The 18,702-nt window shown below is 47.0% G+C and overlaps 1 protein-coding gene across 2 annotated transcripts in view; it reads right to left on the reverse strand.

Annotated features, from left to right (window-relative positions):
- Window positions 1–18,702, reverse strand: part of RBM44 (RNA binding motif protein 44) — a 444,878-nt gene that overhangs the window by 364,773 nt on the left and 61,403 nt on the right. For both annotated transcript variants that reach the window (XM_077448311.1, XM_077448312.1), the window contains exons 4-5: window positions 10,278–10,384; window positions 10,115–10,189 (exon numbers count right to left, since the gene is read on the reverse strand). In XM_077448311.1, coding sequence (XP_077304437.1) covers window positions 10,115–10,189; window positions 10,278–10,384 — 182 coding nt within the window. The remainder of the gene's footprint in view (window positions 1–10,114; window positions 10,190–10,277; window positions 10,385–18,702) is intronic.

Raw genomic sequence — 18,702 nt, forward strand, 5'->3', positions numbered from 1 at the left:
GGACCAGTGGCCTGAGCAGGGAGACATGGAAGGTGTTGGGTATCCTGAGATGAGAGGGTAGACGGAGCTTGAAAGCCACTGGATTGATCTGGCGGAGAATAGGAAACGGACCAATGAAGCGAGGGGCAAATTTCATTGAGGGTACCCGGAGTCGGATGGGCTTGGTAGAGAGCCAAACTCTATCGCCAGGCAGGAACTTAGGAGCCGAACGGCGATGACGATCTGCTGCCGTTTTATGCCTGGAAGCAGCTAGATGAAGGTTCCCAGAGACTTCTTTCCAGATTGAGTTGAAAGACCTTTGGGTCTCAGCTGCTGTTGGTACCACAGGAGAAATGGGAACAGGAAAGGGAACAGATGGATGCTGCCCATAAACTGTGAAGAAAGGAGATTTCCCAGAACTGGCATTGGCGTGATGGTTTAAGGCAAACTCTGCCCAGTGCAAAAGGTCCACCCAGTCATCTTGGTGGGCTGAAATGAAGGCACGGAGAAAACGTTCTACATTTTGATTGACTCGTTCCGTTTGCCCATTGGACTGGGGATGAAAGGCAGATGAAAAATCCAATTTAATCCTAAAGGAGCTGGCCAACATTCTCCAAAACCGGACAGTAAATTGAACTCCTCTGTCAGACGATATGGGAAGGCATCCCATGAAGACTAAAGATCTCCTTAATGAAAGTTGTGGCAAGACTGGGAGCAGAAGGTAGGCCTGGGAGAGGAATCAAGTGACACATTTTGGAGAACCGATCCACCACTACCCACATGACTGTAGAACCTGTTGGAGGGAGGCAGATCTGATATAAAGTCCATGGCAATACAACGCCAAGGTAAATCGGGCACTGGTAAGGACAAAAGCAACCCAGCAGGAGCGGACGTGGAAGATTTGGAAAGTACACAAACCGTACAAGCTTGAATGTATTCCTTGACATCCTTACGAAGAGATGGCCACCAATAATGATGCTGAAGAAGGTCACAAGTACGAGGTATGCCAGGATGTCCAGAGAACTTGGAGTCATGTGCCCAAGCAAGGAGTTTGGGACGAAGTGCAGGGGCTACAAAAATTTTACCAGGAGGAGGCTGCGTAGACTGTAGCAGAGAGGTGGCTAAAATACGATGCGGAGGAATGATGGGACCAGGATCTAGGTGATTCTTAGAATCATCTACATCAAACGACCCGGACAAGGCATCGGCTCGAAGGTTCTTGGCACCTGGACGGAAAGTAATGTTAAAATTGAAGCGGGCGAGAAAGTGCCCAGCGAGCTTGACGTGGGTTCAAGCGTTTCGTGGATTGTAAATACTGCAGATTTTTATGATCAGTATAGATGGTAATACAATGGTGAGAACCCTCTAGAAGATGTCACCATTCTTGAAGAGCTAGTTTAATGGCAAGTAGCTCACGGTCCCCAATGGTATAGTTTTTCTCAGCATCAGAAAACTTCTTGGAAAAGAATCCGCAAGGTTGAGACTTGCCCTGCTGAGCTTGGAGTAGGACGGCACTGACTCCTACAGAAGAGGCATCAACCTCCAAAGAAAAGGGTTTAGTAATGTCCGGGCGTAGAAGAATAGGGGCGGAGAGGAAGGCTGCCTTTAGTTTGCAGAAAGCTTCAATGGCTTCAGGGGACCAGAGCATTTACACCTTTGCGGGTGAGCGATGTAATAGGAGCCACCAAGGTGGAGTAGTTACGAATGAATTGGTGGTAGTAATTGGTGAAGCCCAAAAAGCATTGGGTGGCTTTAAGACCAGAGGGCTGAGGCCACTCGGAGATGGCCCGACGTTTGGCTGGGTCCATGAGGAGACCTTGTGACGAGATTATATAGCCCAGAAATGGAACTTGTGTTTGTTCAAATAGACACTTCTCCAATTTAGCATATAGACCAGTGATGGCGAACCTATGGCACGCGTGCCACAGCTGGCACGTCAAGCCCTCCCTGTTGGCACGCCAGGGGAATCCCCCAGCCAGGCAGTCACTTGCACTGACGTTGCAGGCAGGGGAGGAGCCGGCTCTCTTCCTTGCTTCGTTGCTAGTGACATCGGCAGGGGAGTGGGCAGCCAGTCATCTTGTTCCATGTGTGTCATTTAAGATGGGTGTAAAATTCTTCTTTCTCCACCATCCAGACTCTGTTCAGCAGCTTATTGCCTCCCCCGGACCCCTACACTTCTGGTAAGGCATTCAGGGATTCCTTTCTGTGGGTACCCTATTTCAGCTCCCCCTGCTCCAGGACGACTTTGGTTCAGTTTGTCCTAGTGCAGCCTGTGAAAAAGAAGGGGGAGGGGCGGTGCTGGGAGCTGATTTTCCATGGGGAGAGGTGCAATGGCTGCTAGCTGGCATCCAGGCGGCGGGGATATCGAGGAGTGGCCGGATGTCGGGGATTCCTTCAATACTGTCTGGGGAGAGCTGGACGATGAGGCAATAGAAAGGTAAGGAGGAGGTTGGATTCTCCAATCTACATTGTACTGTGTGGGGGCATGTTAGTGCAGGAAGCATGTGTCATGTACAGTAGGTGAGTGTAATGGTCAGGTAGGTGAGTGCATGTGTCAGGTAGGTGAGTGTAATGGTCATGTAGGTGAGTACATGTGTCATGTAGGTGAGTACATGTGTCAGGTAGGTGAGTGTAATGGTCAGGTAGGTGAGTGTAATGGTCAGGTAGGTGAGTGTAATGGTCAGGTAGGTGAGTGCATGTGTCCTGTAGTGCATGTCATGTAGGTGAATGCAATGGTCAGGTAGGTCAGTATGTTGCACAGTGCATTCTGCATTCTTTTTGGTCCCTTAGGGCTCATTCAAAGCTGGCAGGTTTAATTCTGTGTTGGCACTTTGAAAGAAATAAGTTGGTTTTGCATCGCGGTTTGGGCACTCGGGTTCAAAAAGGTTCGCCATCACTGATATAGACAAGTAGACGCTGTAGCACAGTTTTTACATGAAGAAGATGGGTAGGTAAGTCTGGCGAGAAAATTAGAATATCATCTAGATATACAATAACAGACATACAGAAGGTCGCGAAAGATCTCGTTAAAATTTTGGAAGACCGCTGGAGCATTGCATAAGCCGAAGGGCATCACCAGATACTCATAATGTCCATCCCTGGTGTTAAAGGCGGTCATCCATTCGTCTCCTTCCCGGATTCTTATTAAATTGTAGGCCCCTCTAAGATCCAATTTAGTAAAGATATGAGAACCTCGCAGTCTGTCAAAGAGTTTGGAAATTAACGGAAGAGGGTATCGGTTCGTCACGGTGATCGCGTTAAGACCCCTGTAGTCGATGCATGGACGGAGTGAACCATCTTTTTTCGCTACAAAGAAGAATCCGGCTCTGGCAGGTGAGTTAGATTTCCTGATGAAACCCTTTTGGAGGTTTTCCCGAATGTATTCAGACATGGCTTGTGTCTCAGGGATAGATAGAGGGTAGACTTGGCCACAGGGAGGAGAGGTCCCAGGTAAAAGCTCAATGGAGCAAAGTCTCTATGAGGAGGAAGGCGATCAGCGGCCTTTTTGCAGAAAACATCTTGAAAGGACTGATGTTGAGCAGGCAACATGGTAGTTGTGGAGTTCTCAGCAAGAGGAATGGAAGGAGGAGGTAGCACCTTGGAAATAAATTGTTGTTGGCATGGAGGACTCCAAGCCAATACTTGTCCAGTATTCCAGGCAAGATGTGGGGAGTGTTTCTGCAACCATGGAAGGCCCGGGATGATGGGACTGGAGGATTTAGGCAATATTAGGAAAGATCTCCTCACTATGCAAAGCCCCAATGCATAACTCTATAGGAGAGGTTTTAAACTGGATTGGACTCATAGGCAACAAGGAGCCATCTACTGTGGTCACGGAGAGGGGTATAGCCAAGGCAACAAAGGCGATGCCTAGCTCGGAAGCTAAAGATTGTTCAATGAAATTCCCGGCAGCACCAGAATCCACGTATGCAGAGAGTTGATAGGCATTCTGAGCCCAGCGGATGGCCACGGGAAGGGTGAAACGAGGGAAATTAACGCATTGGTCTAGATCACCTCCCTCCGAGTGATCTAGACCCTGGAGTTTCCAGGACGGACTGGACAGGGGTTCAAAAGATGTCCTTTATCGCCACAGTAAAAGGCACAAACCCAGTCCCATGCGTCGGCCACGCTCCTCGGGAGTGAGGCGGGTTCGCCCAAGCTGCATAGGTTCCTCCAACAGGTCGAAGACTGAGAGGATTGCACCGATCTTTGGACTACCTGTGCTGGAGGGCCAGCAGGGGGATGACTGGATCTGGATTTCTCCAGAGCCCGCTCCTGGAAGCGAATGTCAATTTGAATGCTCAATGCGATTAAGTCATCCAATGTGCTGGGAATGGTGCGTCCAGCGAGTTTATCCTTGACACGATCAGATAGGCATTGCCAGAAGGTAGCAGTAAGGGCCTCATTATTCCATTTGAGTTCAGCGGCCAGCATACGAAATCGAACTGCGTATTGGTCGACTGTCATTTCTTGCTGACGAAGACGAAGGAGGGCCCCAGCAGACGAAGACACTCTGTCGGGCTCATCAAATGTTTTCCGAAATGCATCCAAAAAGAGCTGGAGGTCAGAGGTGATAGGTGCGTGTGATTCCCAGAGTGGAGAGGCCCAAGCTAAAGCATCATCGGAGAGGAGAGATGATGTATGCGACTTTGGTGCGATCAGTAGGAAAATGGTGGCTGGAAAGTTCTAAGTGGATGGAACACTGATTAATGAAGCCCCGACAAGCCTTAGGATCACCGGAGAACCGAGGTGGCGACGGCAGATGCAGGCAGGGATTGCCAGGTGCAGCAGGTAAGACCGGAGCAACTGAAGCAGGAGCAGGAACGGGAGGAGCTGAAGTTGCAGCGACTTGCAGGCGATTGGTAAGATCCTGGAGAACCAGCATTATTTGCTCTTGATTAGCTTGCTGGGAGTTAAGTCTCTGAACTAGATGTTGCATTGGATCCTCGGTCAATGGCCGATTCTCAGAGACGCTCATGGCTTAAGCAAACTGTCACGGTACTACTTACAGCGAACCCATAGGCGAGCAGGTGACACGGGACCCCACAGGGTGTGGAATCTAAGAGTAAGCCAGTGTTCCGCCAGGGACCCTCTCACGAAGGTTTGGACTTAGCTGCGTGCTGACCCCAGGTCACGACCCCCGGGTTCACCCTGCTCGCTAGGGGAGTACCAGAAGACACTGTAGACAAGGATGGATGGATGGATGGATGAAGCAAGGAAAGCCAGGTAGTGAGTCAAGGTCAGGGTGGGCTGCAGACAACATAATCAGAACAAGCCGGGTCAGTACACAGAAGATCAGTTTACGAGAAGTCAGGTAAACCAGGTTACACAGGGGAGCTTCAGAAACACGTTGCTCAAGCAATGGTAGCTAGTTAGGAAGAGATTTAAATAGAGAAGCACAGGAGGGGCTGGACAGGAAGTACCAGGAAGGAAACATATTAGGCAACAGGTGAAGGGCGTCGACACCCATAGCTGGAGAGTGCACAGAGCTGAACACCAGACAGTGGACAACAGATGCCATCTGACCCACTGCAGTAAAGGTGAGACACAGATCAGCTCCGCAGCTGATCTGTGACACGATCACCGATTTTTTTTTTGGTTCAACAGCCACCCAAATTCCTGCAGGGTCTGCATGGTGATCACCACATCCTCCTCTAACTCTGAGGTGGAAGATGCTCTCAGGAGGACAACGTCTAGGTATCCTGGGATTGCGATTCCGCAGCAATGCCAAAACAGGAGCAAATACCTTGGTAAAGACTCGGGGGGACTGATGCCAAAACAAAGGGGAGAGCCACAAACTGGTAGTGGGCTTCCCCGACTACAAATCGCAGAAACTTCTGATGCCGGAGGCATATGGGTATGTGCAGGTATGCATCCTGGATGTCTAAGGACGCCAGGGAGTCCGCTTGGAGTGCAGCGACTACTGAGCGAACTGATTCCATTCTGAACCTCTGTACTTTTACAAAGTAATTGAGGACCTTTAGATCCAAGATTGGACGTACCCCTTCCTTCTTGGGGACTACAAAGAGGTTTGAGTAGAACCCCTGGAAACGTTCCGATTCCAGAACAGGTACCATCACCCCGCAACTCAGCAGGTCCCTGAACGCCCCCAAAAGGGCCTCCCGGCGAGCCGGGAGTACAGGTATGCAGGAGGGGAAGAATCTGTTTTGCGGCCAAGAGAGGAACTCTATTTTGTAGCCAGTGGAAATCAGATCGCAGACCCATTGGTCGGACAGCCGAGAGGTCCACTGGGCTGCAAACTCCCAAAGGCGACTCCCTCACCGTGCTGCGGGTGGGGGCAAACCTTCATGCGATAGCACTTTTGCTCGCAGGCTTCTTAGGCTTGTGGGACTATTGGTCCTTCCGAAGTCGTCCTGTCGGGCTGGGGATGCTTGTTCGAATCCCCAGGCGGACGAAAAAGCCGTTTGAGCAGAAAAAGAGGGCCCTTGCCTACGGCGTGGCTCCTTAGCATTCCTTGCCTGTGTGAGTAGAGTACTCTTACCGCCTGTGGCATTTTTAATAAGGTCATCCAAAGAGGCTCCAAAGAGCCGGTTGCCAAGGAAGGAAAGATCCGTCAGGGCTTTTTGGAATGCCTGGTCGGCAGACCAGCATTTTAACCAAATCAGGTGCCTCAGCACCACTGCCGACACTGAAGCCCTGGATAACAGAGGGAGGGTATCCAGGGGCGCATCACAAACGTACTTAAGGCATTGTCTGCTAGTTCCACGCAGACAGGAGAAGCCTGTTCTCCCAATTCGTGGTGCAACAGTTTTGCCCACTCAGTGTCTGCGACATAAGTGCGGAAGCCAGCACTGGTCGCATGGTTGACCCCACAACCGTAAACAAGGAACGAGCCACTGCCTCAGCCTTCCTGTCTGTGGGGTTCTTAAATGCAGGAGTCCCCTCTACCGGGATCATGGTTAATTTTCTTAAAGCCGTTCTTCACCCTAAAGGGGAAGTTCCGCTAATCTGATCCCTCCTCCCCTCCGGTGCCACAATCGGCACCTTTCAGGGGGGAGGGGGTGCAGATACCTGGATAATCCAGGTATCTGCACCCACTTCCGGGACAGACCGCCACAGACCCCCCTCCCGTTGTGTTCTGGGAAACACACAGTTTCCAGGACACAGCGGGGGCCAGAAGAGAAGCGCAGAGCGACTCACGCATGTGCAGTAGGGAAGCGAGCAGTGAAGCCGCAATGCTTCACTTCCCGATTCCCTGACAGAGGATGGCAGCGGGGGCAGCAGCGAGACGAGCGATCGCTCGTCATCTGCCGCTGGCATCGCTGGACCCTGGGACAGGTAAGTGTGATTTTGTTAAAAGTCGGCAGCTGCAATATTAGTAGCTGCTGGCTTTTAATATAATTTTTTTTTAGGTGCAGAACCATTTTAACATGGATACGGGGGGGTGGGGGGTTCACAACCGGAAGAGCCGGACATTTTTTGAGAAGGCTCTCCTCAAAGTGGTAAGGCACCACCATGTATTTGGGGACCGAAAAGGTCCATTGTGGTCGACCTCACTCATTGTAAGTGATCTTATCAAAATAAGACAGACACGGGAACACCTTAGGTTAACGAGCTGGCTTACGGGACCCAAAAGGGGCTGCTACATCAGCAGAGGGATCTGCTGGCTCCTGAATCTTCAGGGTATCATGCACAGCTGTGATAAGTGCTCCAACAAGCGCTTTGTCATACACTGACTCAGACGGGGACTCATCTTCACTGTACGAACTGTCCTGGTCAGCGTTGTCTGAAACGACAGAACAGGGGTCACCAGCCTCCGCAGGGCCGGAGTCTGCATCAGAGCTCTCCCCAGAGGACGGGGGCAGGGGCCGTTTACCACCTTTGCACCCACGCACCGCCTCCATCTTGGCAACAAACGAATTGAGGACCACGACAAAGCATCCAGAGGCACTGCAGTCTGCATGCGAACCGGTTGCAATTGTCTGGATTTTGGGGGGGAAGAAACACCAGTTTCCGAAGCCATGCGGACCCTACCCCGTCTGCCACCTGATGGGGACTTAGGACAGTGATGGTCCCACCCTCCTAACTGCTGCGGGCTGAGAGGCTCTTTCCCGCAGGACTCACCAACCTGCCTGGTTCTGCGCTGCCCAGCTAGTAGTGCCTGTGTCCTTTGTCAGCTCCCAGGTGCATAGGAGATCACACTGTGCTGTATAGAGCTGCTGCCTATGGCGCTGAACTGATCCACAAGGTGTTCAGGCTCCAAGAAAATGGCCGCCGAGCGTCCAGGATAAAGGACATAAACACAGGGAAAATGGTCGCCGAGCTACAGGAAAGTATGCTGCTCCTTGAGGCTGATCAAAAAAAGTACTCAGGCTTCAAGAAAATGTCCGCCAAGCGTCCAGTATAAAGGACATAAACCCAGGGAAAATGGCCGTCGAGCTACAGGAAAGCATGCTGCTCCTTGCCCTCACCTAAGATGGCTGAACAATGTATCCCATGAGGGACAGTGGCAGAAAAATGGCGGTGAACAGCGATCGACAGGCACAGCCGCCAGGCACCCCCCAGGGAGAGAATCCCAAACAGGGCACAGCCAGCCAGAGCACCTCTCTCCCAGGTGAGAGCCCCCCCGGAAAGCCTCTGCATCTGACAAACCACTCAGCAGCCTCATGCAGCATCCCCCACAGGGAGGGGGGGGGGGGATATGGAGGTGAGGGACCCCCGAATCGACCTCCCAGGGAATGCCCAGCTGCTGAGCCCCACCGAGGCAGGGAGAGCTGTACTTATCAGTCCTGCAGAGCTGGGAGACATTCCATCACAGACCGACTCGCTGATCAGTACGGGGTGGCTGCTGGCTCGGCACACTGTGATGCAGACATCAGTAGCCCGGTCATATGTGTTCCCCGGAGCATTAACGCTCACCGACCACCTCTGGAGCTGAGGTACGTTGTGGCCGACCCAGCGCATAGCTCTGGTCTGCACACACTCGCTGGCCAAGCTGGGGAGACTACAAAAATAAGGGTATCCAGCCTGTCACCCAGCCGGCTGTTGATTACAGATCCTGTGATCTGCTGTCTTGCACAAAAAGCAAAGCCTCTGCAGAAAAAGCATGGACTCGCCGGGTTCCTAGTTCCTTCTTCACTAGGCAAAATAAAAAGCTGAAGCTGCATGGCAGGCCGAGGGGTTGTTACCTAAGGGCCCGCTTCTTGGGCGGCACTAGAAGTTCTGAGTTTTTAATTACATGTTACCATGTTATGCCTAGTCCTCTCCTAAAGATGGCGCAACAACGCAATGGATAAAGAGAGGTGCTTTGTCAGCCGGTGAATATTAGGGAAATAGCTGCGTTATACTGCCAACCCTATGGGGGGCACAGTGTGAAAGGGTTCTAAATCTTTCCTCTGCGTCTGGTTTTACCCATTGCCATCAGTGAGGGTATTCCCCTGTGGTGTACTCAGAGTAGGGTGTGGAAGTGGGGTAAGCACAACCATGAAGGAGTATAAAGCAACAAGAATGTGGACCATTCTGTATCAAAGTCCAGTGACAAAACAGTGCCCTATACGGGCCTCTAGGGAAAGTGGTGATAGTAGTGCAACGTGTAGTGTTACAACTAGTGATCCAACCAAGACTATGCTGCTCTGAATGGTGAGATTTTGCCTTCATGTTTCAAATGTTTTAACAAGTAAATAATTTACAAACAAAATGCCAGGTTTTTAGATATTAGTTTTACGTTAAAACTATTTATAAGACTTGTTTAGCCCTGACCCTGGCCCTGTACAGTGCTCTGTGGCTAAGGTGAGGGCCCAAGAAGGATCCAGTGCCCAAAGCAATATAACAGTTCATCCCTACAGAGTGGGGTCTGGACACAGCTCCCAATGTACTACTAAAGTTGCTCTGATCTGGATGTAATGCTCTATTGTTGAATTAGAAGACAATAAAGAGTTTATTAAAGAACGTAAAGTAAAGAAATAAACTAGTGAAACAAACTGATATCTCAAGGAGTGAGGTAGGGTTACAGGAATACACCCAGCGGAGGGGGGTGGGGTCTGTGTATCCATCAAAGCTTTGAGTGTGCCCAGTCACCTGAAGGCCTCTGTCCTGTACAATTAGGATAGCTTTGATTTTAGTTTTCTCAAAATTAGATGTTCTAAAATACAGCAATAATGCTTTCTCTACCTACCTTTTAGTTTTAACTGGTTGTTTACAATTAGCAGGGATGGATTACACTTAAGAAATCCAGTTAAGTTCCCGTACTCTATAAATAAGGACAAATATTACGTTTGTTTTGGTTATGCTTGAATACAGTATTTTTGCAAAGAAAAACAAGCAGCACAAGGCAATACCTTTGATGATTTCTCGGTCTTCTGTGGAAAGTAATATATACCAGCCTAAAATTTCCTTTCCATCAATTTCAACTGAATCATATTTTTTCACCACTTCACACACCTGCCTATCAAAAAATAATTTTGGTTAGATAAATATAGACACTTACAGAGGGAAAAAAATCTCTGAAATGATTCTCTAGGCAAACATTTTTTACAAGTGATTGTTCTAAGCAGTTCCTTTTGCACGTTATATGCAGATGACACTTTATGTCCAGATTACAGGGACAGCTAAGCATACAATCTTGGGATAAAATGGTCACACCAAAAACCAACAGATTGTTAAAATGTTAACCTCATTTATATTTTGGTCCAAAAGGATCATTTATTTATAAATGTTTACCAAATGATTGCTAAAAAAAAAAAGTTGTACTTTCTGTATAGAGCTTTCTTGAAGTCCACAGCAAGTCTTAAACCTTTGGGTTAAACTGCTGCCTACAGGAGGATTGAGCACTAGAGAATAGGGAAAAAAAAAAAAAAACTATTGATCACCCTAGGATTACCACTCCTATCGGCATGCCTCATCTTCACAACAAAGCAGTAACAAGTGTATGATCATGAACACAAAGGGGTGTGACCGTCAATGGCTTCCATGGAAATTATATTATGGCAAACCATTTACAAGAAGTTGACTTGAAAGGTAAAAGGACAGGTCCTCCTGGTCACGGCTGCTGTAGCATAACTATATTTAATAATTCAACATGAAGATGCTCTTTTAGCACTGAATTGGGCCCTCAGCCAGAGGGACGACCTTCCATATGACCAGAAAATATTTGTTAGACTTTTGTCTTAACCACAACTACTTTTGGTACAATGGGACATTTTATTCACAAAAAAGGGGAGTAGGGATGGGTGCAAAGTTTGCACCCAGTATAGCCAACTTATTCATGGCAGAGTGGGAAGATAAGGTCATATTTAATGGACAACCTTCCCAGTTGATTTTCTATAAACGCTGCATTGATGATCTTTTCTTTATTTGGGCCGGTACTGTGAAAGAATTGGAAGATTTTGTGAAGAATCTTAATACTAATGATCACAACATCAGATTAACTTCGGAATGGCATGAAGATGAGATCAACTTCCTTGATGTGAATATTTACAGAAAAAATGATAAACTGGAAACAAAGGTATATTTTAAGAAAACTGACCGAAATAGTTATTTACCTATATCAAGCAGTCACCATCCACAATGGCTGAAAAATATACGAAAGGCCATATTATGAGGGTCCAGAGGAACTGTTCTGAATTTTAGAACTGTGTCACACAAGCTAATATATTGGCCGAAAGGTTCCCAGAAGTTACGATCAAAGTACCCTAGAGAAAGTTATCGAGGAAGTGGGAGACATCCCAAGGTCTCTGTGTCTACAAGAGAAGACTAAGACTGGTCCCACAAATAAGACAGAGATAAAGACCGGGGACAAAGAATGGGGCTTTATTTCGGACTTCCATGCTCAATACAGGGATGTTGAGGCCATCTTCAAACATTGGCATATCCTGTTACTTGACAAGAGGCTAAATACAGAATTACTGCCCAAACCTCAGTTTATATAGGAAGGCCACACATTTTGGTGATAACATCATAAAAAAAAAAGTAACTGATCCACCTAAACACCCACTGACTTTTTGGAACCAAAATGGCTTTTTTGACTGTAGAAAATGCAAGGCGTGTAGAGGTCTGGAGACCCATCAGAGCTTTGGAGAGATTTTCTTCCCCTGCCACTAATCGCGATTTTGCCATTAAGCAATTTATCACATGCAATAGCACTCATGTGGTGTATGTCCTGAGATGCCCCTGTGGTTTGATTTACATAGGACGGACGAAGAGAATGCTATGGTTGAGAATCGCCGAGCCCATCCATAATATTAAAATGGGATTCAAGAACCACAATGTTTCGCTGCATTTTAAATTGAAACATAATATGGATGCTACAGGTCTTGAATGCTGGGGAATATTACAAATAAAACCACACTGGAGAGGGATCAATATGGTACGCAAATTGTAAAAATGTGAAACCCAATGGATCTATTTGGTGGATGTACTTGTCCCTAGAGGCCTGAACATTGAGTTGGATATCAATTGTTTTATTAGTGATACCTAGGACAATATTTTTGCTCATAGAATACCGGATTTTTAGACATAATTTTTTTAGTCCTTTTCCCATGGATATGGGGTTCTAATCAACCTAATTTTAATTAAATTTAGTTTAACTTGTAAAGTATTTTCATGAAGGCATTTATATTATCCCTAGGGAATGATTGTTCACTAAATATACTAATGAAGGGAACATTTTCATATAATTATGTATAAACAATTTTAAATAATAATTTTAAAGAAAAAGTTAAATAAACTAGGGTTCTAAATATTAGAAGGTCCATTTCCGTAGTTATAGACATTTACATATATCAATCGGGTGACCCGATCCTTAGGTAACAACTAGAAGTAGCACATGCAGTTTAAAAGTATGATATTCCAACTCGAAGTGTGTGAATACCACCACTTGGAGACGGGGAGGGGTAAAACACCGGATAATGTGTATATCTATAAAGATTTATGATCGATCAGAATTTAACTGGTCGCAAGTGTATTAGTTAAATGGACAATTTGTTTGGAAATAATTTTTTTTGGAAAGGATTGCATATTATATTGGAATTGTATTATGTGCAGGCCAAATTTAATGTCCATTTACAGAGGAGATCATGGAGTAATTTGTGTGAATGCTCTATCAGGTTACACTGATTTTTACATGTTCCATTACAGTAATTAGTACCTTCGTAATGTTATATCCGGTGTCTCATAAGATAAGCTGTTGAGACATTACTGAATGCTGCCGAATCCACTGTAATTTAATGATTTTAAATGGTTTTGTAATGTTTTAAAATTACTTTTTATGTAAACACTTATGACGATCAAGCGTCCTATGATGGCATTCACTATTGGATATAGATGCCGTTTGTCAGGTGGAGTATGCGCTGGATTGGTTAGGATACCAAGGAGCGCATACAAATAGCGTCTTCCAGTAGGCAGGTCACGCCCTCAGACGAAGTTTGATATGACGAAACGCGTCAGTAACGTGACCTTCCGGAAGCAACGTCTGCTCCTCAGCTCTGTTTTCCATGGGCCAAAGTAGTAGGAAGTTGTCCGCTGATTTACACAATGGATGCTTCATCTCTTTCCGGCAATCGGGACCGACAAAACAGGCACAGTGCACTTTGATTTAACATTTTAAAGTTTTGATTTCTGGTACGATTAATGTATTTGGGGGGCTTTTTATTATGAATAAAGTTGTGAAATAGGATTATACTATGGCATTATTTCCATTCCTTTCACATGGTATACTGAGCCCTAGTCCATCAACACTGACATCTAGCGGAGGAGGAGAGAGGAGCAAAGGAGTGATTTGTTTGTTTTGAAGGCATACTAAAGCCCCATACACACTATCAGTTTTTCTGCTGAGTTTTTCCTTCAGACTTACCAAAACCATATAATATGAGGTCAAACCTTAGGAGTTTCAATGTGTATGCAATCAGGCAGGCCCTTGCACTACATGGTTTTGGTAAACCTGATAGAAAAACTCAGCAGAAAAACTGATAGTGTGTATGGGGCTTAACACAGGCTTTCTAGTGGGTGCATCCCCAAAGGGGAATCTTAAGCCACACGTGAATTTTGGTGGAAGCTTTCCTGCAGATCACAACAAGGACCTTTTAGTACCTCTATCTTGCCTCTATACAGTCGTGTTTTTTTTTTTTTTTATTGAACTTTGAGGAGAATCTGGTTTCATTTGGATGCAAACGGAAAACGCTGCTACAATATCTAAAGAGGACATTTTAGTGCTAATCTTTTTATATATATGTTATGGCGAGTGCCAAGAAAATTATGTTATGGCAAGTACACAAATCCTATCTTTGTAACTAATGGAAGAACACAGGAAGTCAAATGTTTGGGACAGGCAAAAGCTGTCCAAGAATAGCAGGCAAAGCAGAAAACTAATTCTAACAGGCTAAAGAAAAAACAAAAGGATGAAGACTGCCTACAAAACACAAAGATGCCTGAAGGGCCTTACGCCTGAATCTAGCATTAGATGAGGCCTGACCAAACTTGGTAGAACTGTGGAGAATCTGTGGGCAGATCAGGGAGCAGTCTTATAAATCGTGGAAAAACAGTAGCCTGATGCAGAAAAGTCCAAGATGCACTAAAAGATTCAGAGGCTGCTTTGATAGAAAATGGTGGAACCGGTTTCTTGTGGTCACAAGCTTGAAGAAGTAAAAGGGTTGTAAAGCCTCATGGTTTTTCACCTTAAAGTGGTGGTAAACTTTGTCCCATGTAAATCAGCATAAAACACCCTAATGAACACTGCTTGTAGATATCTCCTTACTTGCTTAGCATTGTTGTAATCCTTTTTGTATGAGGTCACTGAGGATGCCCATATCTTCCCTGATTTACGGCACACTCTGTTTATTATCAGGACTTCCCACGGCACAACACAGACTGCATAATCACTCAAGCTTCCTACTACACTCCATGTGACATCACATGAGGTGTAAAGCAGGGCATCGGACAGCATTACTGCAGTCTTATCAGCTGAAGCTGATAAGACTGACATAGGCAAACACTAGATAATCAGCACAAGTAAATACTATGAAATAAAACAAGTCAGCTATAAGCAGGGTTGCCATAGAAACGTTGGATTGAGAAAGATGCTTGGTTAACTGTACAGGAAGTGCTCAATGGAAGGGTGGAAAAGCACTCTACTATGGATTCAGAAAAAAATACTTAAGATGGCGCTGCCTTACCCCTGGAAATACGTTTTTTAAAGTTTCTTTAAACAGTAAGTAATATGCAATTTGGGCTGGATTACAGTGGCTATAGTTTTATAATTTATTATAATGGACTAAATGAAAACAAGCATCAGAGTGGGTGAGTTTGCTTCCTCTTTAATGCATTCTATGCATTAGGGTGAAAAACCTTCTGTAGTGCTGCAGCCCCCATTTTACTTACCTGAACACTGTCTTTCTCCCTCCGGGCATGAGTACACCAGATCCACCTGGTGCCTCGTGTGCTGATGGGATAGATTAATAGCAGTGCAGTCATCAAATCCAATGATGTGGGCGACGGGGCCAAGTCCTGCTTTCTGTGTGAATACAAGAAAAAGCAGGACTCAGGAGCACGCCCGCACGGGTGTCTACCAAGGAGATGCAGGGAGGAACTACCAGCGCCACCAGGGGACCCCAGAAGAGAAGGATTGGGGGCCACTCTGCAAAACAAACTGTATGACACTTTTATTATCTCTTTTTTTTAAACAAGGGTTTACAAAACCCTTTAACTGCCTGAGCCACCTACAGATGGTGAAACAAGAAATTAGTGTACTCTTGGTGCAATTCAAAATGACAAAAATGTACTTCCCTGTCTCCCTCACCTTTAATTGCTCTCCTGTCCATCCTACCAGGCTCAATCTAATCACAGAAGAGGAGTCTCCAACAATTCTTCCTTTCTGCGGCCCGCCATGTTATCTCCCTGTATTGGAAAAAAAGATTCCACCCCTCCTATTTCAGGATGGGTGGACATTCTTAATGGCACAATGGTCATGGAGGAGATGCAGGCGAAGGTGGAGGACACATACGACAAATTTGTCCTCTTGTGGTCCATCTGGCGACACCACCCCAATTCAGATAGCTTTCTCGATAGCCTAAAGATATGAGGTCAAGTCCACATGTTACAAGTGAATGGAGGAAGGTGTTAACGGTGGAGCCGTAGGGCACACCTTGATGAGAACTGAAGTGTATCTGTTCCCCGCTCTGTTAACTGATTGACTGCGTTAGCGAGAATCGGATACTATAGATAGCTCTTTTTTAACCCATATAAGCTAAGCCCCCCAACCCCCTTACCCTCTTTTGATACCGCCCATGCCCTCCACCACGGGACAAAGTAACTGATGGAAACTAATTCTGGGCAGTCTCCGAAGAGCGATGACACTGCACGGTGATACAAATGTTTTCTTCATTGAATACAGTTTCTAGTTTGCAAAGTTATCTTATATTGCACTTTAACATGTACTACACTGTGGAGAGGATGACCTAGCTCTCTTCCTCCCTCTCTCCCCTCCTACCCCTTCTTAACCCTACTCCCTACACCCCCCTCTACCCCCCCCCCTATACCTGTACCAACACATCTATTTAATAATAACTTTGTTACATTGTTGTCACTTTAATTTTTTTTTCTTCCTGAAAATAATAAAAAATATATTCAACCCCAAAATGACAAACACTGAATCAGCCTTTCTAAAGGAAGTAGTGGATGAGAGATAAACACTCAAAGCTCTAGCCACATCCAATGAAAAGGGAAATCTCCTTTTCAGGACATGGAGCTGAAAAGGGGGATGGAAGAATGAGATCTTGGTTGAGGTCAAAAGAAGAAACTTCTGGGCCTTAACCACTTGCCGACCGCCGCACGACGATGTACGTCGACAGAATGGCACGGGCAGGCATAAGGGCTTACATGTACGTCCTTGCCTGCCCGCGGGTCGGGGGCCCGATCGGGCCCCCGCCCGGTGCCTGCGGCGGTCGGTATTCGTTCGGGAGCGATCCCGGACGAGGGGACGGCCATTCATTCATGGCCACCCCCTCGCGATCGCTCCCGACGAATGAAAATGTCCCGTGACATCACTTCCTCTCCTGTAATGTAAACACAGGAGAGGAAGTGATGTATTCTCTCCTCCGTGTCGGTATTTTTCGTTCCGGCACCGAGGAGAGAGCATCGGTGAGTTGCACAAGCACTACACTACACAGTAGAACATGCCAGGCACACTCACACCCCCCTTTTACCCCCCGATCACCCCCCAATTACCCCTGCCCCCCCCAGTCACAGTGACACCAATTGCATTTTTTTTTTTTTTTTTGCATTGGTGTCATTTGTGACTGTAATAACTGTTAGGGCAGTTAGGGTTAGCCCCCTTTAGTTCTAATGTGCCCCCCTAACCCCCCCAATAAAGGTTTAACCCCGTGATCACCCCCCCTCGCCAGTGTCACTAAGGCTGGGTTCACATTGCAGCGGTTTATGAGAACGAATGTGATTCGCACCGCACTGCAGTGCAAATCACATCCGATCTCTGTGCGATTCGAGTTCAGCCATACAGATAGTATGGCTGAATTTGTGTCGCACCCGCCGCACCCGCCGCAAATTCGCACAGGACCCTTTTTTTGGCCCGCAGCAGAATCGGATCGCATGGGTGTTCACACCATGTGATCCGAGTTTGCAGATCGCACTGCGATATGCGAACTGATCTGGGGGTGTCATTAACATTTCACTGACACTCCCAGCAGTTCGCATAGGGCAGTGTGAACTGCCGCCGGGAGGCATGCGATGCGGGAACCCGCCGCGGATTCGTGGCGTTCCCGCATCGCTCCAGTGTGAACCCAGCCTAATAAGCGATCATTTTTCTGATCGCTGTATTAGTGTCACAGGTGACGCTAGTTAGGCAGGTAGGTATTTAGGTTCGCCGCAGCTTTTTATAGCGCCAGGGACCCCCATATACTACCGCATAAAGCCCCCTGATTTCCCCCTAGTTAACCCTTTCACCAGTGATCACCATATAACTGTTACAGGTGACGCTGGTTGGTTAGTTTTTTTTTTATAGTTTCAGGGCACCCGCCATTTATTACCTAATAAAGGTTTAACCCCCTGATCACCCGGCGGGTGTCATTTGTGACTGTAATAACTGTTAGGGCAGTTAGGGTTAGCCCCCTTTAGTTCTAAGGTACCCCCTTAACCCCCCCAATAAAGGTTTAACCCCGTGATCACCCCCCGTCGCCAGTGTCACTAAGGCTGGGTTCACATTGCAGCGGTTTATGAGAACGGATGTGATTCGCACCGCACTGCAGTGCAAATCGCATCCAATCTCTGTGCGATTCTAGTTCAGCCATACAGATAGTATGGCTGAATTCGTGTCGCACCCGCCGCAAACTCGCACGGGACCCTTTTTTTGGTCCGCAGCAGAATCGGATCGCATGGGTGTTCACACCATGCGATCAGAGTTTGCAGATCGCACTGCGATATGCGAACTGATCTGGGGGTGTCATTAACATTTCACTGACACTCCCAGCAGTTTGCATAGGGCAGTGTGAACTGCCGCCGGGAGGCATGTGATGCGGGAACCCGCCGCGCATTCGTGGCGTTCCCACATCGCTCCAGTGTGAACCCAGCCTAATAAGCGATCGTTTTTCTGATCACTGTATTGGTGTCACAGGTGACGCTAGTTAGGCAGGTAGGTATTTAGGTTCGCCGCAGCTTTTTATAGCGCCAGGGACCCCCATATACTACCACATAAAGCCCCCTGATTGCCCCCTAGTTAACCCTTTCACCAGTGATCACCATATAACTGTTACAGGTGAC

The sequence above is a fragment of the Lithobates pipiens genome, unplaced genomic scaffold (assembly GCF_037356315.1).
Source record: "Lithobates pipiens isolate NorthernLeopardFrog02 unplaced genomic scaffold, aLitPip1_a1.2 Scaffold_22, whole genome shotgun sequence".
In the NCBI taxonomy this organism is placed as follows: Eukaryota; Metazoa; Chordata; class Amphibia; order Anura; family Ranidae; genus Lithobates; species Lithobates pipiens.